General features: G+C 42.3%; 1 protein-coding gene across 1 annotated transcript in view; it reads right to left on the bottom strand.

Annotated features, from left to right (window-relative positions):
• LOC148027790 (uncharacterized) overlaps window positions 1–25,889 on the bottom strand; it is a 155,670-nt gene extending 129,781 nt beyond the window's left edge. The window contains exon 1 of the mRNA XM_087689881.1: window positions 25,402–25,889. Within this exon, the coding sequence (XP_087546007.1) occupies window positions 25,402–25,724 (323 nt within the window). The 5' untranslated portion in view covers window positions 25,725–25,889. The remainder of the gene's footprint in view (window positions 1–25,401) is intronic.
• Between the last annotated feature and the right edge of the window lie 325 nt (window positions 25,890–26,214).

Consider the following 26,214-nt stretch of genomic DNA (forward strand, 5'->3'; position numbering starts at 1 on the left):
CACCTAGAGCATGGTCTGACAAGATAGGACAGTATCTTGTCACTATTGGCTTTCAGATTTCCAAGGCAGATTTCTCACTTTATGTGAGAAAAACAGAGAAAGGTATTATGCTACTTGTCATTTATGTTGATGATTTGATTATGACAGGTGACAGTGATGAAGATATCCTTCATGTGAAAATGCTATTGAAGCAGAAGTTTGAGATGAAGGATTTGGGAGAGCTGCGTTATTTCTTGGGCATTGAGGTGATTAGATCACCAAGTGGGATACAGCTCTTGCAGAGGCAGTATGGATTGGACATGCTGTCCAAATATGGGATGACAGGCTGTAAGCCTATTTCAGTTCCTTTGGAGCAGAATGTGAAGCTGAGCACAGATGCAGGTGAGCTTCTGGAAGACCCTACTATGTACAGACGCATAGTAGGAAGCTTGATTTATATGACTATTACCAGGCCAGATTTGAGCTATGCTGTTGGATTGGTAAGTCAGTTTATGCAGGCTCCAAGGAAACCGCATTTGGATGCGGCTAGACGCATACTCAGGTATGTGAAGTCCACATTGCAGTATGGACTATTTTATGAGACTGGGGTTCAGATACAGTTGCATGGATACACTGATGCTGATTGGGCTGGTAGTATTTCTGATAGACGATCTACCAGTGGATATGTGTTCTCTTTTGGGAGTGCTGCAGTCACTTGGAGCAGCAAGAAACAGCCTACAGTTGCCTTGTCGAGCACAGAGGCTGAGTACAGGGGTGCAGCAATGGCTGCATGTGAGGTAGCTTGGTTGCATAAGCTACTTTATGATATGCATCAGTCTACAGATGGGCCAGTTGTCATTTATTGTGACAACATGAGTAGTATACACTTGGCAAATAACCCAGTCTATCATGCTAGAACAAAGCACATTGAGGTGCATTATCACTATGTGCGAGAGAGGGTTTTACTAGGTCTTATTGATCTAGTTTATGTCAGCACAGAGGATCAGGTAGCTGACATATTCACGAAGGCATTGGGCACAGAGAAGCTGCGCAAGTTCAGAGACCTGCTTGGTGTGCAGGAATTGGGATTGAGCTCGAGGGGGAGTGTTGAGATATCGAGCTCCACTCGTGATACGCCAGGGTGACCGTTGTGTATTTATGTCACCGACTTATCAGTTGCAGATGCGGTTGGTACACCGCCCCTGAATAATAGCTACATGATAGCTATCCTTATCTACTCTAGTTCGTGGCTCAGTTAGTATGCCACCTTAGTTAGTTGAGTTTGGTTTGAGACCCATATAGAGGGTTCTTCTATTTCTTTGTACTTGAGTTCTTTTGGCTTCCACAACTAAGAAGAAAAAAAACTGTTTTCAGCCTCCACCCTTGTGTGTCTTCCCCCATTGTGCAAGCAAGAAAGCTTCAAGCGAGACTCCTTCCTTCTCTCCCACAATCGTGACATCTATGGTGTGTGTTTGGTGTAGCAGCTCAAGCAACTCCCCCCACCATGCGATTTGTGACATGGTATCAGAGCGATGCCACTAAGAGAGGTTGATTTTGCAGGTGTTGAAGTAAATGAGAAGAAGCAACGATTTGAGCAAGCAAGCAATAGGTAAGAAGCTTTCTTATTTTTCCACTCTTTCTCGTAGATAGTGCCTATGGAGGCACCAAAAGCAGGGCGGCAAAGCAAAAATCTCATCTTGCTATGAGACTTGGTGTGCAAGTAGAGTAGTATATCTTCTATAAATAAGCTTTTTTAGCCATTTAAAGCTATTTTTCGCCCCGATTTAGATTTGCAAGGTCGCTAATAATATTTCCAGGGTATGCTACGATTTCTGCTATGTTGACTAAAAGTTTGTACACAAATTACAAATTTTGAGTTTATAAGTTCTGAGGTGTTTAACTAGGAAGGAAACACGTGTTTTATTTGCAAACAGGTTACAAATTGCATGTATTATTGAGCACTTAGTAAAAAAGGATTCTTAGTGCATTGTTATACACTTGTTATGAAATGTTACAAAAGACATGTTTGTTATTTTGTATCAAATTTTTGAGAATGACAAAGAACAATGGAAACCCCATCATTGAGAAGGTAGACAAGAATATAACTGACCATCATGGGAGTTATATATGACAAACTTCGTTATTTGAAAAGGCCTCTTTGAGTTTGTTTTAGGTGAAGAAAAAGAGCTAGAGTTGAGTTACCCTATGACCGCTACTCTGCAAAAGAATTAAAGGTGTGGAAAGAATAAAGTACAAAATACAAAAAGGTGATGCATTGGCTATCTGTAGTCATTGACAATACTATGTTGGGACATATCAAAAATACAAAAACTTTACATATAACTTGGATAATTTTTTAGAATATTTTTTCAATAAATATAAAGGTACAGAACATTAAATTCAAGGAAGAGTTGAATACCTTGAAGAAAGGGAAGATGTATATTAATGAGTATGTTTTGAAAGTGAAAAGCATTGCAAATGCCTTAGCAGCTATTGATGCAATACTTGATGATGATGATTAGCGTTATCTACTTGGGGTGGCCTTAATAATAAGAAGGTAAAGAAATCCTTTGTCACTTCTATGTATGTATGAAAATCGTTTCCAACCTTTGATGAGTTGGTCTATCTCATGAGATCACTGAAGAGATCAACATATAGGGCAAATCATCTAAAAGAAGTGGTAAACAAGTTCAAGATTTTTACTCAAGTTTAGAAAGGGGATATCACAGATCCTCTTCAAGAGGCCATGGTATGGAACGAACTAGTGATAACTAAAAAATATAGATTAAATTAGCAATATGGTAATATGCAAGTTTCAAGAGGCTGTGCAAACTTTAGAGGTAGGGGAGCTCTAGAGCAAGAGGTGGATGGCAAAACAAAGGTTCTAGTAATTCTGGTATTGCTTGTCATTATTATAGCAAAATAGGTCATATTATAGTCTATTGTTGTGCTAAGAAGGATGACATCCACAATGGTAAATTGCAACAAGAAAACTATGCATCATCTTCATGATAGAATGCTAACAAAAATGAGCATATGTTTGTTATGTAGCATATGATGAATGTTATTACAAAAAAGGAGACACATGATAATATATGCTATGTTGATTCGGGTGTATCTAATCATATGACCAATCATGCCAAACGGTTTGGAGAGATGCAAGATTTACAAAATTCAAGTTATGTGCAGACGAGTGATGATTCATCATGTCACCCAATTTCACACATTGAAAAAGCTCCCTTGTCCTTGCATGATGGTCGAATAAAGAGTCTATCATATGTATTACATGTGCCCTCAATCACAAAGAATTTAGTGTCTGTTGGATAGAGCAAGGGCTCTAGGTTCAATTTCATGCAAAAGGTCACTTTGTGAAATATTTAATGATAAGTGGAGGTTGGTCTTCAAAAGGAAATAGAGTTGGTTATATATTCACTTTAGATGCTAAAATTCTTGCTATGAATGCTACTATGTATGTTAAAGACAAATGAGCGGTTGCCAAGACATTAAAATATGCTACAAGTGTATTAGACTTACAAATGTGTAAAGGCTGAAATTAATGTAATCCAAAGGATTGGTTACAAGGTTACCTACTATTAGAGTTGCATAATTTTATAAAGTATGTGGAGCATGTCAGTTTGGTTAGTAGGCAAGACAACCTTTTTTGCATAATAGAAATGTGAGCAAGAATATAATTGATGTTGTGCATATAGATATTTGGGGGCCTACACAAAACATATCTCTTGGTGATATAGCAAATATTTTGTCATGTTTATTGATGATTGTTCAAGAAAATTATGGGTGTATTTCATGAAGGAAAATAATGATGTATTTGAGCACTTCAAAACTTTCAAGCCTATTGTTGAAATAGAAATAGGCTTGAAAGTTAAGTATTTGTGTTCAAATGGAGGGGGAGAGTACCTCTCTAATGAGTTTAGTGACTTTTTGAGGTCTCATGCAATAAATAGATAGTTTACTTACAAGTATATCCCACAGCAAAATGGGATTGCAAGACAAAGGAAAAATAGATATATTGCAGAAGTTGCATGAGCATTGATGTCAAAAAGAATATGCTAAAATACTTTTGGTCTGAAGTTGTTCATACTATTGTCTATATTATGAACAAAACTCCCTTTGCTAGAGTTCTATATTATGAACAATACTACTTCTTTCTCTCTCTTGTAAGTACCCTTACCACGCGATTCCTGATGACAGAATGAAGAGTTCTTTGATCTACTTCAAGTATGTTAGTGGTTTTCATTGTGGCAATGGACGAGCACTCAATTCTTAACTTCCTGGGATATCTGCTTTGAAATTTTGGCCTTATGAATTTTGAGATCATTGTGGAAAATTCTGATACCAATGTGCATTGAGAAGAATCTAATGCATTTATTCAAGACTTTTTATTGGCATTAGGGTTTCTAGCTTGTGGTGAAGGCAAAGATTTTGATAGAAGAAGAAGGTTGCAAGTCATGGGTCACATTTTCAATGTTTTAAGTGTCATTGGATTTTCAATTCATTCTCATTCATGTCCACCTAGACTTTACTTTTCTATTGGTTCTAATTTCCACAATCATATGTGCAAGTGCACTTTTCCTTTATTTTAGTTATGTGCAAGTGCATAGTGTGTGAGTAGGCTTTCTCTCTTTTCAAACTCTTGTCAATCCTTAAAATAGCTTGCAACATTTTGAATAAGCTAACTGTAATTCAACAAAGATATTAAGGATTGTGGTACCTTTTCTTTTCTTGGCTCTTGAGCTTCCATGTTGACTCCTTGTGATTCAATTTTTGGGTCCTTTAGCTCCTTGTATCTCAAGTCTTGCTTTGCTCGCTCCTTGTAGTTTCACTTTGACTTTAGTATTTGCACCTTAGAGTTCACTACACCATGAAGTTTTACACATGCAATGATGTGATCTAACCTACATTCCCTAGACCTATATGTGTGAGGGTAGGAGATGCAATGTGAATGTGTAAGGGCATGGATCCTAAGGTGGATGCGTGGGTTAGTATGTGTGTGTGTGGTTCACTGTGTATCCTAGCGTTTGTGTTTTCTAGGGTGTTTATGGTGATGTTTGCACCTACTCTAATTACACTCAATGCAACATGCATGCAGAAGCGCATGTCCTCTAATGCAAGGTAAGTGCAAGTTATTTATGGTGATTTTAATGTATGGTGGACGGTGTGTGCTCTAGGTATATGCATATGGATAGTGCAAAAGTGTGCTATGTGTACTAAAAATGCACTAATATCCTTATGTACATGTGCATAAGTGTACTTACATGTTTGTACCCTAGATATAATTTGAGCTACGTGCAATCTAAAATGTACCAAAATGTTGGTGCACTTGAGTTTGTGCCTACCCTATGTGTACTAATGTGGGATGTATTTAAGAGTGTGTATGATGGAAGTACGAGATGCTTAAGCACAAGGTGTTCCTAAACGGCGTCTAGTGCAATAATACATTGGGTATGTGTATGTGACTGAGTTCTATGTGTGAAGAGGTATGATATTGTGTAGTATGCACTTGCTTATGAACGAGATGCAACAAGTTATGTGCAAATGCAATATGTGCTTAGGGTAGAGTGAGTACAGTAGGTGTAGTATGCTTGGTTAGGGGTTTAGGTGTACACGTGACAATAGGTTACTAGGTTTTCATATTAGCTAGAATGGTGTATTGAAGTTGCATGTGTGACTAGGATGTACCGGTGTATATACGAGTGTAATGGATATGTGTGCATGCACAATGCACAATGGAGGGCTCTACTACAGATGCAATGTGTATGAATGGATACTTGATGCATATTATGTGTGCCTATCACGGGGGATTTACTAGTAGTAATAAGGAGACGTCGCCTGCGTGCAATACATATACGAAAATACCCCTTATCTAACCCCTATTTATGGGACCTTACCTTATAAAATGTACCCTCCTTCCCTTAAATAACCCCCTTCCCTTACACGCACATGGTACCATACGGTAAATCCTAGTGGACCCCCCGGGGTGCCTATAGTGCTATAAGTTTTTGTATAATGAAGTGTCACAGATGCACACATATGGATGGATGCACACGGGGGTGTGAATGCACATGTGCATCTATGAATAAACATGATAGGCAGATTCACATTGGTGTGTAGATGGATGCACAGAGGAGTGTAGTGTGTGTGCATAATACACTATGCAATGTGAAGGTGGATGCACTATATGGAGTCAAATGCACAATGGTTGCAATGTGAGTGTGCAGATGCACATGGATGTGATGCACATGTTGATATACTATATGAACTTGATGGATGCACATGGATGCACACAAGTGCATGCATGGGTGCACACAAATGCACACAAGGAAAGCAGTGGAATACACTACAAAGGTGGATACAAAAGTGGTTGCACTAAGTTCAATGAGTATGCACTATGTGCCACAAGTGGATACACTATGTGTGTGCTATGATGCACGATGTGTGGTGAGAGGATGCACTAAGATATGTAGATGCACACATGTGATCGAATGCACATGAGTACTATGGTGAAAGGGATGCATTATTCGATGGACAAGGATCATAAGTCACACAAGGAATTCACTGCAAAGGTGGATCTAAAAGTGGATGTACATGTGTCGATGAGTGCATTAGGATGTAGGCGGATGCACACGAGGTGATGGTTGCACCATAGGATGCACTAGAGAGTGTAACTTGTTGAGCACACTACATAGGGTTACAAATGTATCTAAAGGTTGGAATGGATGTAGTACGGGCAGTCAGATGCACTCTAGTGAGGTGAATGCACTATGTGTGATTGGATGTTCTATGTGCAGTTGGACACAGATAGATGCACATTGTGTGGGTGGATGCATACAGTGTGAAGCACACGTGTGTGGATGCACTCAATGTGTGTGGGTGTGGCTATGTCTATGCATGCCATGTAATTAACACACCAAGATGCCTTCTTCTACTACCACTTACCACAATCCTCCCTACTGAGTAAGTTAAAGGTGGGTTGTGGAGAGAGAGAAGGGTGTGTATATGTGATGTGTGTGTCACTACGTGCAATAGTGAGTGTTTATGTATAAGTGCATTTGCATGTGAGTAAAGTGCGTGCCTCTTTCCTCCCTCCCCCCCAATGACATGGTACTAGGATGAGTTGATATGAAAATGCCTACACGTACTACATGTATAGCGTGTGCATGTGTTATGTACAGTGATATTAGTGTGTGTACATGTGTTGTGTAAGTGGTGCAGTGTTGTGTGTGTTTAATGTGTGCAATGCATGTGTAAGGGGTGTGAAGTGTGTGAGTGCATGTTGCATGCTCCTGTGTCTTGTGAGTTTATGTATGCACGTATAGATTAGTGGTGTGTGCTAAGTCTATGTGTCATGTGTATATAGATGTGTGTGGTAATATATGGATGCATACATGTGTGTGATTGATGTGCAAGGTGATGTGCTACACTATGTATAGTATTGTGTGTGTACATGCGTAGGTGTAGTGATGTGTGTGCTAGCTCTAAGTGTGTGTGTGTGTGTGTGTGTGTGTGGGGGGGGGGGGGGGGGGGGGGGGGGCAGGGGGCATATGCTTAATGTGTGGTGGAAGGTGAGGTTTGTGTGGGGTGTGAGTGTGCTTTGTGTGTCTAGTGTGTATCTCGCATGTGTGTGTGAGTTAACGTGAGTGGTGAGGGGGTATGTGAGTGTTAACGATTTAAGTGTGTGGGAGGTATATGTGTGAGTTAATATGAGTGGTGAGGGGGTATGTGAGCATTATGGAGCATGCATATTTATGTGTGTGTGGGAGGTATGTGTGTGAGTTAACGTGAGTGGTGAGGGGGTATGTGAGCGTTATGGAGCGTGCATATTTATGTGTGTGGGAGGTATATGTGTGCTAATTGCTGCGCAGGCGATGCCGGCAGTGTTAGGCGGCGATGGTGGTTGCCTAGTGGTAGAATCAAGTGCAGGAGGTGGGTAGTAGTACGAAGCTACAACGAGGCAACAGTCAATCCGCAGGTGGCGGGAGGTGGAGACAAAGCATGGCGTGGGTGCCAAGAGCAGGGGCAACAGCAACAGGGGTGGGGGAAGACATGGCTTGGCAAGAGCGAACATGGGGCAAGGCCCGCAAAGGTGGTGGTGACAGAGAGACGACTAGAGACCAAGGAAATAGTGAGGAGGCAGCAACATGGCGTAGCAGCGCAAGAGCCCTGGTGGGAGGAGATGAAAGCGGAATGGAAGCCCTAGCAGGCAGCCGGCGGCTAGGTCAACTGAGAATAGGGTGGCAAGGAGGAGGCAAGGCGGGTGGACCTGTGATGGGGCAAAGGTAGTAAGGATGTGACGAGTAGGGGTGGAGCCTTGGTGAGAGTGGGCAGGAGGAGATCAACGCGGTAGGTGGACGAGGGTGGACACAGCACCCTACGAGCCAAGAGAGGAAGATGGGGAGGAGGGCAGCGAGCACGAGTAAAGGTGTGGTGTGAGAGAAGACGAAGGCACTAAGCAAAGGGAAGGGCGGTGACATGGTGAGCAAAGGGAGCAATCATGGCATCTGCAAGAGGTAGTCATAACGGTAGTGAAGCGAAATGGGATGGTTGTGTTGGGTTGGGGTGGAGAAAGCATGTCTTAGAGGTGGTGGCAATGGGTCCTCTAGGTGCAAGGGCAAGGGCAAGGGCAGTAAGAAACCCTCTTTCTTTTTTCCCACGAGGGAAGGGGGGGAATATGTGATGCACTTGCATTCAATCACTTACTCAACATAGCACAGAAAGGTAATATGATATGTGAGAGCACGGTATACTCTTGTACTATTCAATGAAAGATACGGTACAACATAAGCACATCCTAGGACTAGACCCTTGTGACGTCGCATATATGAGAGTTTACTACCACTGGGTATAGGAAATCACACATAGAGTAGAAACCAAGCAGGGCTCAAAGTCACTACTTCTCCCTGTATAGGTGTTTCTCATAGCAACGCCATAGTATAGCTACAAAGTTCTTAGACTAGCCCCCACTTACTAGATTGCTATCCTCAGTAATCTAAGGGTAGAGCTTATTAACTTAGTCTAGGGTCTTAGCACAGCTTCTTCTAGTAAGTTGGCCAGTGTCTACTAGTCAATGTCTGCTGCACTATAACTTGGGGATCTTAACACAGCTTTTTCCATCATATTGGTTACTATCTACCCATCTACACTGCTTTATTGCTTGATGTATTACCATATCGATCCACCTTGGACTCAATTATATTTGAGGAGTGGAGATGTTACCAAGCCTATGATAAGTCAAGTGATGAGTCAAGGTGCATTGGAAGAATCATTGGGATTCTCCTTGAGCCAAGTGGCAAAGGCTGCATGACCATGTTTACGACCCTATTCTTCTGAAATCTAAGTGGTTTCTTTGAGAATACATCCTTTCCACTTGGTGAGGCACTCATGATATTCTTTCTATTTCCGAAAGTCGAAGGAATGCTTCTACTTTAAAGGGGCCATTTGAGTAAAGCAGTGGAATGTGCCACCCCCATTGGTTGTTGGGATAGAACCTACATAGAAAGTAGTCATGGAATGCATTATGGACGCAAATGCTTTCTAGCATATCAAGCTTGTACGTCACTTCATTTAGGACTTAAGTGATGCGGTAGGGTCCATAGTATCAATGATTGAATTTGGGGCTCATATTCTTTAGGAGAGACATATACTCGGAGCTAACAAGGACCATGTCTCCTTTGGTGAAGAGTACCGCCTTACACTTCTTGTTGGCCTATTTGGTGATGGTGGTGATTTTTCTTTTTTCCAAACTATACTTAATGGCTTCATTGCAGTCTCCATTTCTTTAAGAATTCTTCTACATCTTGATCTTCAACTTTGGCAGCTTCTCCTAAGACTAAGGTGAGGGGTGTGATGACTTCTTTGCATGTGGCTGACTCAGAGGGTGTGTAGCTTGTTGTTGAGTGGATTGAGCTATTATAGTGAAAATTGAGGACATCAAGGTACAAGGCCCAATCTTTTTGGTTCACTTAGGCATAGCTCTTGAGATAGTCTTTAATGCCTTGGTTCACTCTCTCTATTTGCTCATTTGTCTCGGTGTGGAAGGAGAATGAGCATCTCAATTGTGTTTCTAGATTCTTAAAGTATTACTTCCACATATCACTCATGAATCTACCATCTCTATCTAATATGATGACCAAGGGTAAGACATGCAGCTTGAACACAGGTGTGAAGAAAAGGCGGGCTACCTCATTGGCATTCAATGGTGGCTTAGCAAGTATGAAGTGGGCTTGCTTGAAGAAATAGTCAACCACTATAAAGATGATGGTGTAACCATGGGATCCTGGGAGCTCCACAATAAAATCCATGCTAATGACATCTCATGGCCAGCTAGATACTGGCATTGGTTGAAGTAATCCTACTAGCTTGGAGGCTGGTGCCTTCACTAGTTGGCAAGTAGGACAAGTCTTGATGTAGCCTGTGACTTCTTCCTTCATGTTTGGCCAAAAGAATTGTTTCCTGAGTGCTTCAAGTGTCTTGCTTTGTCCCTTACGTCCACCTAATTTCCCATCATGCACTCTATGTAGTATGATCTTCATCAGCTCCACACTGTTGGGGATATAGAATCTCTTACCTACAAATAGAATTCCCTCCTCTCTAGGGTATACATGCCATGAGGCATTCTGTCAGCTCTCTCTTCTTCTATAATCTTGTGCTTTTGTTGGTCATGTTCCAAAGCCGCTTTCACAACAAGGAAGTTACTACTAACCACATTGAATGTAATGAATGAAGCTAAGAGGAGAGAGAATAAGAGCTAAAGAGAGAGAAAGAGAGCAAGAAGAAGAAGAAAGAAGACTAGAGGAGGAGAGAGAAAGACAGAAAAGAGGAGAGAAAAAGGGAGGAAGCCATGGAAGCTAGAGATGAAGGTGAAGGTGAAGAATATATTCTTGATAATAACTAGTTGCCCTAATCTAGGACTCTTACACCTTATATACCCCGATCAGTGTGACTGGGTATCTAAACCCTAGTTAGTGAGTATCCTGCTTGTTACAATCCATCCCCACCCTAAAGGTTTTTACCCTCAAACACAAGGAGAAGCAGAGGGAGTGATGGGTGGGCTAAGGGAGGGTTGTGCAGTACTACTATGAATCCTTTTACAATGAAAATTGGGTGGGTAAAGACTAGGGACAGCATGTTGTCCAAGATCGGCTTGCTAAAGTAAATGGATCGTAACTTTTGATAGGCTGCTCCAAATAGGGCGTACCACATGTTGAAATGGAGCTTATGATGAGTACTTTCAGCCTATGCAAGATGCACATGCTTCATATTTAAATAAGTACAAAATTGTTCTAAAACAATGTGCAATCTACAGGCAGAGGGTGGTCAAATGGGGTATGACCGACTAGTCTTCAAGTCGTGGGGCCTCTTGGAGGTAGGGGAATTCATTGACAATGGTTGCTGGGCACCAAGAGGGTTCTTCGAGGGGTAGGCCTTTCCATTTGATGAGGTATTTTTTAATTCATCGAGACCATAAGTACTTATCTTGCTGCCGAACGATTGCCTCAGGGATATACTAAGGGATGCCTTCTTTATCTATGGGGGGAAGTTCTTCCACATAGTCCACTAAGGAGCCCATGAATTGTTTCAGTTGGCTGACATGAAACACATTGTGGTATTTTGGTGGTAAGGGGAAGTTCTAAGTGGCAGGCCAAGTCACCAACTCTCTTCAGAATCTGATATGGATCATAGAAGCGGTGGGCCAGCTTGTTATTGCTGCCCTCTTTGAGAGTCGAGTAGTGGGACTTACAGACTTTCAAAAGGACCAATTTCCCTTCCTAGAATTCTAAATGCCTTCTTTTCTCATCAGCATAGAGTTTCATGTGTGTTTGGGCCTTTTGAAGGTTCATTTTACATTGCTGAAGTAAGGCTTGCATGCAATCCTGGCTGACTTTGAGGATTGATCTTAACATTAAATAAGACTATGGGGAGGGGAACCTTATATCCATATAAGGCCTCAAAAGGGAAAACTCCAATGCTACAGTGTGTGGATTTATTATATGCAAACTCAGTCAAGTGGAGCCTCATATCCCAGCTGTTTTGTACATCATGGCAAAAGTGCCTCAAATATGTCTCAAGCCATTTGTTGGCTCTTTCAATTTGGCCATCAGTCGAAGGGTAGTATGCAATGGATGGGGCAAGCTTGGTCCCCATGGAGGTGGAAATTGTCTGCCAAAAATTGCTCATAAACTTTGCATCCCGATCATGTACTATGACTTTTGGTAAGCCATGCAACTTGAAGACATTTTCCATAAATTGAGTGGCCACTAAGAAGCTGTGTATTGGGTCTTAGTGGGGATAAAGTGGGCAGCTTTGGTGAGGCGATCAACTACCACATAGATATTGTTCCACCCTTTCTTGGTCACGGGAAGACTAGTGATAACATCCATTATGATGTGAGTCCATTTCCCTTTGGGGATAGGGAGAGACTGCAAGAGGCCAGCGGGCCTAAGTGTACTGTCCTTGTTCTGTTGGCATGGAACACATTTGGTCACAAAGTCCTTGACATCTCTCCACAAGCCTTTCCAATGAAAGCTCTTGGAAATTATGTCATATGTTTTAAAAACACCCAAGTGACCAGTAGTGGGGCAAGAATGCATCTCTTCCATGATCATCTGCATGAAGGGGGAAGTGTATGGGATGACAATCTTGCCATGGGACCAAATAAGGCCATGCTTGAGCTAATATCGGGAGTTTTTAGCCATGACCATATGCTGTAATTTCTGGAATATGTGGCTAAAGTGATCATCTAACAAGTAAGCCTCTTGAAGCTCTTCAACCCAATCATTGTGCAATTCAAAGATAGAGGATACTCTACATACCCACATTCGAGATAGTGAATTAGCCACAATATTATCCTTGCCCCGAGTGTGCGAAATGTCAAAGACATAGTTTTGTAAGGCTATCACCCATCGCCTTTGCTCAAGAGTCAAAGTAGACTAAGTCAAGAAGTATTGGAAGACTCGGTGGTCACTTTTTACTTGGAATTGGCTACCATACAAAGAGTGGTGCCATTTCTTGATGGCATGGGGGATGGCCAACATCTCCTAGTCATATACATTCATTTGCATCTCCTTCTCATCAAGCTTGCAGCTCTCGAATGCAATCACACTGTGTTCTTGCAACAATAATACACCAATACCCCTGCCACCGGCATCACAATGAATGGTAAATAGCTTAGAGAAATCAGGGAAGACAAGGATGGGAATGGAAGTAAGCATGTCCTTTAACTGTTTAAAGTTATAATCAGCAATAGCATCCCAAAAGAATAACTCCTTTTTTAAGCAATCAGTCAAAGGTGCTACAATGGTGGCATAATGCTTACTGAAGCGTCTATAGAATGAAGAGAGACTAAGGAAGCCACGCAAAGAAGTGGTGGTGGAAGAAGTGGGTCAGTCTCTAACACATTACACCTTCTTTGGGTCAGTTTCTACGCCATTTTTTCTCACAATCTGTTCCAAGTTCTCCACAGATGTTTGCATCAAGGTACATTTTCTCTCCTTAGCAAAGAGTCGATGCTCTCACAATATGTCAAACACCTTCTAACATGTGTCAAGTGCTCCTTGGAGGGCTTGCTATAAATGAGAATGTCATCAAAGAAAACAAGCACAAACTTGAACAGAAAGGGTTGTCGGATTTTGTTCATGAGGCTTTGAAATGTGGTGGGGCTGTTAGTCAACCCAAAAGGCATCACTAGAAAATGATAAAGTCCATGATCAGTCTTGAAGGCTATTTTGACCTCATCTCCCTAACTCATACGAATCTGATGGTAGCCAGAGTGTAAGTCAATCTTAGTGAAAAAGCATGCCCCTTTTAACTCATCCAGCAAATCGTCGATCCATGGAATGGGATAGCAGTTCTTCACCGGATTTTATTCTCTATGTAGTCAATGCACATGCAAAAGGAGCCATCTTTCTTCTTGACTAACAGGACAGGGGATTCATAGGGCGAAGAGCTCAATTCAATGAAACTCGTCTCCAACAACTCCTTGACTTGCTTTGCAAACTCTTCATACTCACACTTCAAGAGTCTATAAGGGGGCTTGTTTACTAGCTTGGAATGGGGCTCTAAATCAAGTGGGTGGTCCACTTGCCTCTTAGGAGGAAGGGCTATGCGCATTTGAAATAGGTCACTATATTCCTCAAGTAATGCTTGTAAGGTTAAATCATTAGATACTGTAGAGGGCTAACCTGAATTGTCCCTATTCAATTGCAAAACAAAGATTTGTGAGCATTTCTTAAACTCCCATTTGAGTTGCTTTGCTATAATGAGCTAAAAATCAACATGATCTTGAACTCCCTCTAGATGGATGGGCTGTCCATGTATCATAAACTCCATGTAGAGCTAAGAGAAGTCCATAGAAATTTTCCCCAATTTTTTCAGTCAATCGCAGCCCAAGACAACATCAATGGGGCCCATATCTAGGGCAACTAGATCAACCAAAACCACATAATTTTCAGCCAAGCATAAGGAAACTGCGGGACATGCATATGTGCTAATTTCTTCTTCTCCATTTTCTACTTGGACCTTCAAGGGGTGGTGTAATGCCATAGGGGTGCATTTTAACTTATCAATGGTCGATTTATTGACAACACTATGAGTGCTATCACTATCCACAAGGATGAAGACGTGCTTTCCATGGATACTTCCTTGAATGTGAAGGGTGCTGGGGCTTCGGGAACCCATCCAAGCATCCAAGGAGATAGAGCAAAGGGAAGTGGTAGATAGGTGGGATGTCGATCAAGTATCTGTGAGGATCACCACTCGAGTCAAAGGGAAACTCATCCTCCGGGTCATAGAGCTGCTCGTGATCAACATCCTCCGTAGGCTCAACTTGGTCAGTGGGGGTAGGTCATCCTCATCATTGTGCCAATCTTCTATGACAATACATGCTATGAACCTTGACCTTAGCTGTCTTATACAGGCATTTGGAGGCATGATCAGTAGTGTACTTATCTCCACATCTAAGGCATAGCCCCTTTTCCTTCTGTTCCTTCATAACATCCCATAGAAATGAAGCATTGGCTACTGGATCCATAGAAAGGTGATGCAATGGACTGTTTGTTTTTAGCATTCTTATTCTCAGCATTAGAGCCAAACGATATCCCAAAAGTGCATGTTTTTCTTTCAGCATAGGAGGGGTAAGTGGGGACTTTGGGGTTGTTATTAGGCATAGAAGTGCCTCGAAAACCACCTCCGTATGGGGCTGATCATTAAGGGATGCACGATTGTCCCGAACCTTGCTGAAAATGTTCATTCTTATGGTACTTTCTTACATATCTCTCAGACAGTTCAATTGCATCAAACAGTATGGTAGGTTTTTGGTTCATGACGTATGTTGATAGGCTTGGTTCCAACCCATAGATATACTTGTGCAATTTAGCATCATTGCTAATGCTCTCCACATACATTGTTAAGTTGATGAAATGATTTGTGTATTCACGTACAGTGAGGTTACGTTGGTCAAGTATGTACCATCATCTTGCCAACCACTCTTTTTCCACAAGAGACACAAAAACTTCAACCATATGCATTTTAAAATCTTCCCAATCAATGAATTGTTGATTCTCTCGATTGATATAGCACCATCATGAGTGGGCAAATCCTTCCAAGTGGAGAGAACCAAAAAGTATTTTTTGATCATTAGTGCGAGGGTAGATATTAAAGTAGGACTCCAACTTGGATGTCCATTCCTCTAAGTTAGATGGTGAGGGGGGCTACCCATTGTACTTTGTGAGGATGATCTTGTCATGCAATTCATTAGGGCCATGCTTCCCATGAAACCCTTGTTGCCCATACATCCCATGGTGGCCATAAATGCCTTGCTATCCATACATCCCACATGGTGCATTTATCCCGTGTTGTCCATTATAGCCAAGCTATCCATGATTGCCAAGCTGGCCATTGGTACCATATTGTCCATGATGGGGCTGATTCATATAAGGTGCATGGGGGCTTTGAGGGAGAGCGGGGGAATTTTGACCAAGGGTGGGGGAGGGCCTCAATGGGATGTTAGTAACATGGCTGACGAGGAAATTCAATAGGGGCTCATCCTTTGCATGAGAGGATTCACCAATCTCGTAGGTAGAGGGGGAAATTCCCATAGCACCAAGCACACCTTGTGGACCATGCAATGGCTCCTGATGTGGAGGACGTCTAAACTCATGCCTGGAGTCATTGACCTTCTCTTGGGCAAAAGCGGTAGCTAATTGAGCAACAAGAGTAGTGAGTTGCTCCAAGGTCTATTGATCTTCATGTTTGAGAGGGCCATATGCCGAATGGCTTCATCAAACTTGGACATCATTTGGCAGTGATTGATGACCGTGTCATTATGCCCTTCCATGTGATGAAGCTTATGCTGACATAGGGTGTGATTGAGCAGGGTGTACGGGTCCATTTCGGGCATTTCCTCCTGTACATCACCATGGTAATCTTGTGCCGAGCTCGATTCCTCATTCATGGAGGTTCAAGAGTCTCTATTCTCCCTCTGGAGGTCCTCTTGGGCCTTGCTTTTGCCTTTTTGGCTAGTCATATGGATGCAGTCCACATGACCTACTATCAGTAAATGGGGAGTAACTTTTTGTAGGAAAATCTAACTGATGAGATTTTTGGTTCAAGCTAGAGGGGACAAAGTCCTCTTTGAGACAAGCTATTAACATTTATGAAATAAAATTATCAAAATTTTCTGTAATGGAATTATTGTGCTTGTATCTCAGAGTGGCATGCACCCTATATCCACAATGACCCTAGAGCACAAAAATGGGCATAACTTCCAAACTATGGCTTCAATTGGGGAGGAGGTGTTTGATTCAAACCAGAGGGGACAAAGCCCTCTTCGAGGTGAGCTATAGGGTTCACTCCCAGATTCAAAATAGAAATTTCTACAATAGGATCTTCTTGGCTGTCCCACAAGATTGTGACCAAAAACACTGCATGGCTCTTATTGCAAAAGCCTTATATGGATGGAGCATAGTTGGAGAGGCCTGATTAGCAACACAAATAGCATCCTAGGCATAATGAGAATTATCCAAAGCATCATTGTATACCCATCTTCTCTGCCATCAATGCATAAGTGAATTCACTGCCATACATCTCTTTTGACTGCATGCACTTTAAGTGTCATATATGGGTGCCATTAGCATTGAGGGGGTGTCCAAGGGGAATCATTTACATCAAGGCAAGTAGAGATCATGGGAAGTGCCTGCACCTGCATACAAGTATTGGAATTCGGATCACTGGGAGGTGGGAAAAGTTTCCCTTGGGCCCGGGTTGTGCACCCCTTCGAAGTGGTAAGGGAGGGAGGTCACCTCTCTTTTTTCTTACCACCTCGCCTGGCATCAACCTTTTTCCTCAACCAGAGTATACATGGCAGACATTTTTATTAAGCAATGAGCATGAGATACATTGGAAAGGAGACATTGGGCCTTTTCATGAGATGTAAGGAATAAATAAGGGTTGGGGTAGAGGTTACCTTGGCAGTCCAATGACTCACTAGCTGCTACTTACCCAATTTACAATGGCTATCATTCACTTTGAGGCTTATCCAAGGTCACAAGACAAAATGGGGGTTAATGTCAACCAATAGAATGAATTTTCAAGATTAGATATGATGCATGCATGCAAAGGGGAGTGAATTACTGAGCCTATGGAATCTTTAATCTCTCCAACAAGGGATTAGGCTCAGCAAGTGGCTAAATTTGAGAGATTAAGATTCGATTGACATACCTCTGCAATGCTTCAGGAGACCATTGAATCATAGCTCATCATGATGCTCGTTTGCTCTGTCAATTAAGCCTGGCTGGTTGGTGCATTCCCATGGAAGAATACTTCAGCCTTCGAATGCTCCCAATGATGATGATGGCTCCCATACTTGTTCCCGAGCTTGAGCTTCAAAGAAGGGAAGCTTCAAGTGAAGCTTTCATGGCTTCCCACAAAACTCCCATTCATGTTGAGCTCCATGTCTTCAATTTTGGTGAGAGAACTCATTCAAGGGTTGAAGGGCTTGTGGGGTTGAGCTCTCAAGATTAGAAATAACTTCAGTTGAAGAATCCATGGCTGCCCAAACTGTCCATCTTAGAGGTTGATTCCCGAGGTCAAGAGTGCCAAGGGGGAAGAGAGAGGTGTGTTGGATCAATGCCCGAGAGTGGCAGGGATTGCCAAGGGCAGCAGGAGGGGAAAGGTAGGAGGGCTGGAGCAGGCAGGGCAGCCAGCGCAAAATGCACCGCAAATTGCTAGGGCTACCCTGTAGGCCTTCTGGGCAGCAACCCTCCCACTCCACTACTTGATCTATGGATTTTGAGGTCAATAACAATTTCTCGAGCTAGTTGATGCTAGGGAGCAACCTCAAGCCAAATCTTGGAGGATTTTGGGGCTAGCAGCCATGGCAGCTTGCAGGAGAAGAGAGAGAAGGGTTGGAGCAAAAAGTAACTAGGATTTTGCCCTCTTCCAACTCCTGGAACTCTAAACTTGGTCTGGAACCCCTAAATTTTGCATGAAAAGAAGTGACAACCTGCTATTTTAGTTGTTTTACCTCCAAATATGTCTGATCTCTAGCCATAGCTCTTGCCTACTCCAAAAAACTGAGGTAAGTTGCAGTCCTTCTTATTGTACCTATACTTGTAAGCTGAGTACCTAGGGTTTTTGGGATTTGAAAAGGAAGAAAGGGGAAAGGGGAAAAGGACTAAAGCTTGAAGCTCTGATACCACTTGTAATGAATGAAGCTGAGAGGACAGAGGAGAAGATCTGAAAGAGAGAAAGAGAGCAAGAAGAAGAAGAAAGAAGACTAGAGAACCTAGGAATTCTAACTCCAGTGCAAACTCAAATTTTTCAAGTTTGGCATACAGTTTGTTTTGTCTCAGCTTCTCAAAAACTAGGCATAAGTGTTTTTGTGTTCCTCTAGATTTTTTTTATACACTAAGAGATCATCTATGTAGATAATGATAAAGACATCTATTTCAAGCCAAAAGACTCCATCCATTAAGTCAGAAAAGGTACCTGGCCCATTACTCATTCTAAACCCTAGGACGAGCCACTCAAAGCTTCCATATTGGTACGAGATGCTGTTTTGGAAATGTCTTCTTCTGCCATATGGATTTGATGGTACTCGGACCTAAGGTCTATACGACTGAAGTATTTGGCTCCATTCAATCTATCTAGTAAGTCTGAAGTATTTGGCTCCATTCAATCAACTCGGACCTAAGGTCTTTATGACTGAAGTATTTGGCTCCATTCAATCAACTAAGGGCATGGGATACTTGATCTTGATTGGAGCCCCGAGAGGAACACCAAGGAAAAGGGAATTCTCTTGCAAGAAAATCTATCTTGTAACATCAACAAGCTTGTTTTTCATATTTCAAATGATCACAATGAAGAAAACAACACCAGACACAACAAATCTTCATGCAGCATCATGTAGACCTCCCACGGTTTTGATAGAATCAACCATACTCTTCAATATCTTCACAAAATCCATCAATGGAACAAAGAAAGCAAAGAAGTACACCATCTTTAAATGGAAATACATCACATATTATTCATCTTCAATATCTTCATAGTCTTCTCTCTCAATCTCTCATATACAATCACTCTGTTTGAGTAGAATTGGCTATCTCTGACTCTTTCTATCTCACTCCATCAATAATACATCATATCCTCACTACAATCTCTCAAAATCACTCTCAATAATCACTCTTAGGTCGTGGATACCCCTCCCAAGAGGTATGTATGATATGAAGGGTCACCAGAGCCACTACAGTGTCTCTTCATAGCTCACTACTGTCACTTCACTCTAGTCTTCTCTTGAGTCTTCAGCAGCTACTTCTTTCACTTCTTTCAGCTCTTTTGCACTTGTATTCACCTCTTTCCAAGGCTAGAAAACTTTCCCAAAGTCACACATACATTCCACAGAACACTTACAGAACAGTCTACAGAACAGTACCAGAACAGAGACAGTACAGAACAGAACAGAGACAGAACAGAAGCAGAAGCTCTACAGAAGACCTACAGAAGGTTACAGAAGGTCATCAAAACTACATAACTCATTCTCAAACCATTTCAAACTCTCACAAACCATTCACTAAACTTTCACAATATCTCATTCTTCATCAATCAATACTCCATCCCTCCTTACAGAAGACAATCAGAACAAAACAGACCAAAACAAAACAAAACAGAAGGTATACAGAACCATTCAGAACCTATCAGAACATCACAGAACCATCAACAAACATCATGAACTTCCAAAACACAATCAATATCATCCAAAACACTCTCAATCCACTTCCAAATCAATCAATCATCCCATAAAATCAACCATTCAGCTCTCAAAAATAACAAAAATCAGCCAAAAAACAAGTCATTTCAACACTCAACATATCCCCACACTTAATAAAGAAGCGTCCTCGCGACCCAGAAAAAAGGGAATACAAGTTCATTGAAAAGCTTCACTGTGATCTTCAATATCCTTTTTTTAAAAAAAATCCATCCACCACGACCCCAACTTATAATCTGTTTCTGATATAAAAATACAAAGAAAGGAAAACTCTTTTGAAATTAACACCTCTTATCAAACTAAAAATCACAACAAATTTGTAAAGGATATAAGAGTTTGCTTCTTCTGCATCAGCATCAGCTTCAACTTTCCAACCACGACCCCATCTCGACAAATCTCCAAAATATAGCTCGTACACAAAATCCAATAGGAAACCACCACGTTCGTTTGACATAAAGGAACTCACAACACCAACACTAATACACAACACAACCATCTGAATGACTCCCTCAAAAAGAGAGTTTTTCATTAAAAGCTTCCATTATACATTGGAAAGGTATCAATGAAGATGATCCCTCTTAAAAGATTGATGTTGTCGGAATCGATCCATAGATAAGGATTCATCTACAAAGTTTTTAGGAGGATTTTGGAAAAATTGGAGACAGCACATCCTTTCCAACAGGACCAGGTATCTGCTAGGTAAACAGAGGGCATGAAAATACAGTATCTCCAGCTGTTGGGAATCAATGCTAACATTGACATTCATGCACAACTTTGGAATAGGCTTTGAATCAGTATGAGAGTGCCTATGCATATACGCCAGGTACCAAGCAAAGTGAGCAGTTAATCTCACTGAGGGATCTGCAGACTGTGAATATTGTTGGGCAAAATGAACATAGTTTTGATAAGCTTGACTGGAAGCTGTCCATTCCCCTGGAATTACCGGCCAATTAATCTGCGGTCCTGTAAGGCAATCATCCGAACTCCATCCCCTTCTTCTGGAAATCTGAGTATCAAAACTGTCACAGTCACTAACCAACTGAGGTGGTTGAGATATGGAAGTGTTAGGAGAGGGTAATGGAATAAGGGAAAGTGGATGTAGGGAAGGATAGGAAAAATCATAAAAGGAAGAAAAGGTTAAAGAAGGAGTGGCAGAAATTTGTAAGGAATCACTAAGGAACAGTGTTAACTGATAAATAGGAAATGTGGAGGGTACATTAATGAGGGGTGAAGGACAAGGTGGAGAAGGGGAAAATACCCTATCCTCAATAAAGGAACAGTAAGTGAAAATAGGAATTTGAGGGAAATTGGAAGGTTGGAAAAGAAGTGGTAAAATTACTGTGGAATTTGTTTGACAAAGGGAAAAATATATAGCATAGCGGTGAGCCAATTGTTGGTAATAGAGGAGGGTAGGAACAGAAGGTCCTAAGAGAGATCGTCTATGATAGGCATCAAAGAAAGTAGCATCAAATGGATTATGTTTGGAAAGATAGGTTAAGAGATCCATCCTCAGTTGGTTAGTACTCTGTACAAAGGTAGGAGCTGTGTTTTGTCTTTGATTTAGGACCACCGAATCAATCATGGAATGCCACGAACTATCCTGACAATCAGCCACTTTGGAGGAATAACTCTGAAACATATCAGCTATGCGCAACTCCAAATGATTGACATATAGAACAGCCTGTAAGACCACATCCCCCACATACCATGCCAAATCTACCTCATCTGGAATTAACAAATCTCCTCGGAGATACATGTATGACATCAGCATGGTGTCTGGCGTGACAGAATCTTCAAAGACCATTCTGACTACCTCTGTCAACAACTCAGCAGACCAAGCCCCACTCCAGCCATCCTCTGGAAAAGGTAAATCCATCGTGGAAAGCTTCATATAGAAGACCAACTTCTGTAAGTGGTAGTGGACAAAGAAAGAATGGTCTGGTAGGACAAAGTCCTGAAATTGTTCAAAGGTAGACCATAACAAGTCCATTCGGGACTGCAATCTTTCCACTTTGTCTTGGAATAGAGGGCACAAAGTAGCCTGTCTCTATAGGGCAGCCAAATCCTGCTGTGAAAGAGAAGGAATTAATGGAACAGGAGGGCTTGGAGGAATAGAGCGGGACTTTGCAAGCTGATCTTGCAACTGCTGGATTTGGGAGGCTTGGTTGGCCACTGTGTCATTAGCAGTCTGTAAAGCTGAAAACTTGTCATCTAAGAGAACTTGGAATTCTTTCGCTTCGCTGGACATCCTCTCCTTCTCTGCTGAAAGGCTAGTAACCTGTGACTGAGCCTCGAATAACTGGATCTTTAATGAAGAAATCTCATCACTTTGAATGGCAACCAGTTGGGTTTGCTGTTCCATTTGCTTAAATAGATCTGCTAGGGTATCCTTAGCAGAAGCTAACTCAGATGTTGCCTTATGCAACTGGTCTTTGGACTGCATGAGCTCCTCATAGAAAGATGCGTACAGCTGTTGAACACAGGCTGTCACTGACAACTCAATGGAACTTTGAATATCCTTGCAGAGGAAAGGAATGGCATCTCCTAAGACGAGACTGTTCAGGGAGGGAACTGAGATCTCCAAGGATCCTTCTCTATGTGCTCTGAACAGGTTATTGCAAGTGAGATACCCAGGGAGTTCACTGCCAGAAGTAGCAGGGATAGACACTGAGGGAAGTACAGTAGGGGCTTTGTCCGCTACCCTCTTCAAGCGTTTGCGCTGTATGACCAGGGGAGGTGGAGAATCATCATCCTCAATGTCAATAGGTGCTGACTCTTCTGAAGGTGGAGGAGGAGGTACTGGATCTGATGGAGGAGGTGGAGGTACAGTCTTCTGTAAACCTGAATAGGTCAAGAAGGCAGACAAATATGATCCGTAGGTAACATTGGTAACATTACCCCTCGTGACTTTAACAAAATGCTGATCCATTTTAGTAAGGAGGTATGTGCTCCAATCAATAGCAACTCCTTTTAGCACCATCCTGGAAGCTGTGAAAAGCTCTTTGGACAAATAGTGGGATGGCGTTTTGGCAGACATGAACCTGTCCTGAAGGAACTGACACATCGTCTTCCATACGGGATCAGTAATCATAGAAAACGAAACTCCTGAAGAGTTGATCACTTTCTTAACATCAAGGACTTCCCTTGTCTGCTTCTGCAACAGCTTGAGAATCTCTTCATTAGAGAAGAGCTGACGAGTGGTCACAAAAGGTTCTCCTTTGGAGGGTAGAGACAGAGCCTTCCCTAGGCCTCGAGATGTCAATGTCATAGACATGCCTTGGACTACGCCTGTCTTCTTGCTGTAAGAGGCCAGGAACTCATCACATAAGGACGGATCCTCTAGAAGCAATGGAAAAGGAGTGGCCACAAAAGCAGCAAGTCCTGCCGTCGTGAGAGGCTCAAAAGTAAGTAGGGACGAGTAATCCCTACTAACTAGTGGGACGTACTGGATAGGGGGAGGAGCATGAGAAGGCGCCATTCAGATGGTTACACACACACCACAAACACAGACAATCAAAGAGAATGCCTGCAAAGCAACAGACAAAAACCAAGGATAAGAGAATTACCAATCAAAATGTGACTCGACCTACTAACCCCAAGCAAACCACATCCTAGAAAAAATTTGACATGACCTTGAGACAAATGCGACCGAAAGCTTCATGCGATGCATCAGACAAACACCCTGAACCCCGTATCAGGCAATAAAAGAAAAAAAAACTACATACCATACCTGTAACCGTAACTAAGACAGGAAACCAAAACCATACCATATCCAACACATATCAATAGGACATCTATGATAAACCAAGACTGGACCATGGAAAATAACACTAAGAACTGCGTATACCCATCCCACGAAACGGTTCATTGAAAAGGGGAATTAAGTGCAGTGAGGGGGAATTAATTTAATGAAGGGTTGATTTTAATCATTTATTAAAAATGGGTGAAGTTTTATTAGGTGATAAACCTTAATAAGAAAACGGCGGTTCCTTATTATAAATTTATTTACCAATTATTAGGTTAAACGGTGCAGTTATTCGATTCCCGGACTTCGATTCCCGACTGGGTCTCTAAATGCAATTCATTGATTATAAATTAAGGTGATGTGGAGCGCTTTTTTGCCAGCGCGTGCTCATGTGACGGCTGGTTTATTTTAATTTAATTTTAAAAAAATGTGTGTTTAGCGCGAATGCGCGTGGAAACTGTGGGTGAATTAAAGAATTCATTTGAACAATTAATTGTGATTAAGGGGGGAAATAAATAAATAAAGCACATAAAATAAATACCTGGAAGGGGTGTGTATGTAATGCAAGAATGCGCACGGAAGAATTCCAGTAAAGGAAAAGTAAAGAACACTGGTGAAACAACAAGGACAATACCTTAGCAGATGTGTTAAGTGGGTTTGTGTTGGTTTTTTTTTTATTATTATTTATTTTTATTTTTAGTTGTGATTATTTATGTTTGAATAAATGGAAAATGAGCAAGGGAGGTGAGGGGAATTTGTTTAGAATGTTTTTAGAATTTTTTACAATTGTTTAAATGAATTTTCTATATTTATTGGCAATTTAGGAGTAAATTTAGGAAATATGGAATTTTCAGAAATTATAGGGTAGGCAATTCCCAGCAGACAAATTTCCAAAAATTGACAAAAGGCAAAAGGAATTTTTAGAAATTTTTCTGAAATTTTTTTATGGAAAAATTAATGTAGTGATTAATTAAGTCACCTAAATCACATTAATCACATAAGTCAATTAAACATAAGTCAATTAAGTCAGGTTAGTGGGATAAGTCAGGTTAGTCTAGCTAAGTCTAGTTAAGTTAGTCAAGGTTGATTAGGTTAGTCTGGGTTAGTCTGGGTTAGTCTAGGGTGGACTAAGTCAATTAGGTTAGTCTGGGGTCATTCTAGGTTAGTCAAGTTAGTCTAGGTAGGTTCTAACTAACCTAGGTGAGACTAACTAACCTAGGGTTAGTTAGTGGGGGGAAAGACTAACCTGAGGTAGGTTAGTGGACTAACTATAGTTAGGTTAGAATTAACCTAACCCTAGTTAAGTGATTTACTAACCTAAGGTAGGTTAAAGGTTGACTTAGGTTAGTGTTTAATCTAACTTAGGTTAGTGTTAACTAACCTAAGGTTAGAGTCTAACCTGGGGCAGGTGAAAGGGTGGGAGGAGGTGGCAGAGGGAGAGGAGGCGGCGCACTGGGAGGGGGAGAGGTAGGAGAGGCACTGGGCGAGGGCGTAGGCGGCGTCGCTGCCGCTGCCTTGGCTGGCGGCCCAGAAGTGATTCCGGCGGCCGGGCGCCCCGCGGGCGGTGACGTTGAGGGCAGCACCTACGTTGGCGGTGAAGAGACGGCCGGGACGCTCGCCTGAGGCGTTGCTGCAGTTGCCCGTGAGGAAGGTGAAGTCGGCGTCCGCCAGGAAGTTGTAGGTCTCGTAGCGCAGATAGCAGCCCTGCAGGAGGACGCGCATTCCTAAGGCCCCTACCGGGCAGAAGGCCGAAAACAAGATTGTCGCCACGCAGTTGCTGCACTGCAGCCCAGACAGGCCCCCCCTGCACTAGTACATCCCATACACGTCATATCCCGCAGACGCGCTCGACGAACCGGACGATGACGACCCCGTCACCGACTTGCAGGCGTATTAGCAGGTGATGAAGTAGACCTGGCCGGCGGGGGAGCCGTCGCAGACGGCGGAGACATTGGAGGTGGCCCGAGAGCCGCTGGCGGCGGAGAAGAAGGGAGCCGCTGGCGGCGGAGAAGAAGGGAGCCGCTGGCGGCGGGCGGAAATGGCGGCGGGCGGGGGCGAGGAAGGAGGAGGAGGGAGTCTTGGGCGGGGGTGGTGGAGGAGGCTGCTGGAGAAGGCGAGGGTGGGGGAAGAGCAGGAGGGTGGGGAGGAGCAGGGAGGAGGAGAAGGAGTGGGGGGAGGAGAAGGAGGAGGAGGTCGCAGGGAGAGGAGGGCG

The sequence above is a fragment of the Lygodium microphyllum genome, chromosome 12 (assembly GCF_053477565.2).
Source record: "Lygodium microphyllum isolate KBCC chromosome 12, Lygodium_microphyllum_v1.1.10, whole genome shotgun sequence".
Classification (NCBI taxonomy): domain Eukaryota; kingdom Viridiplantae; phylum Streptophyta; class Polypodiopsida; order Schizaeales; family Lygodiaceae; genus Lygodium; species Lygodium microphyllum.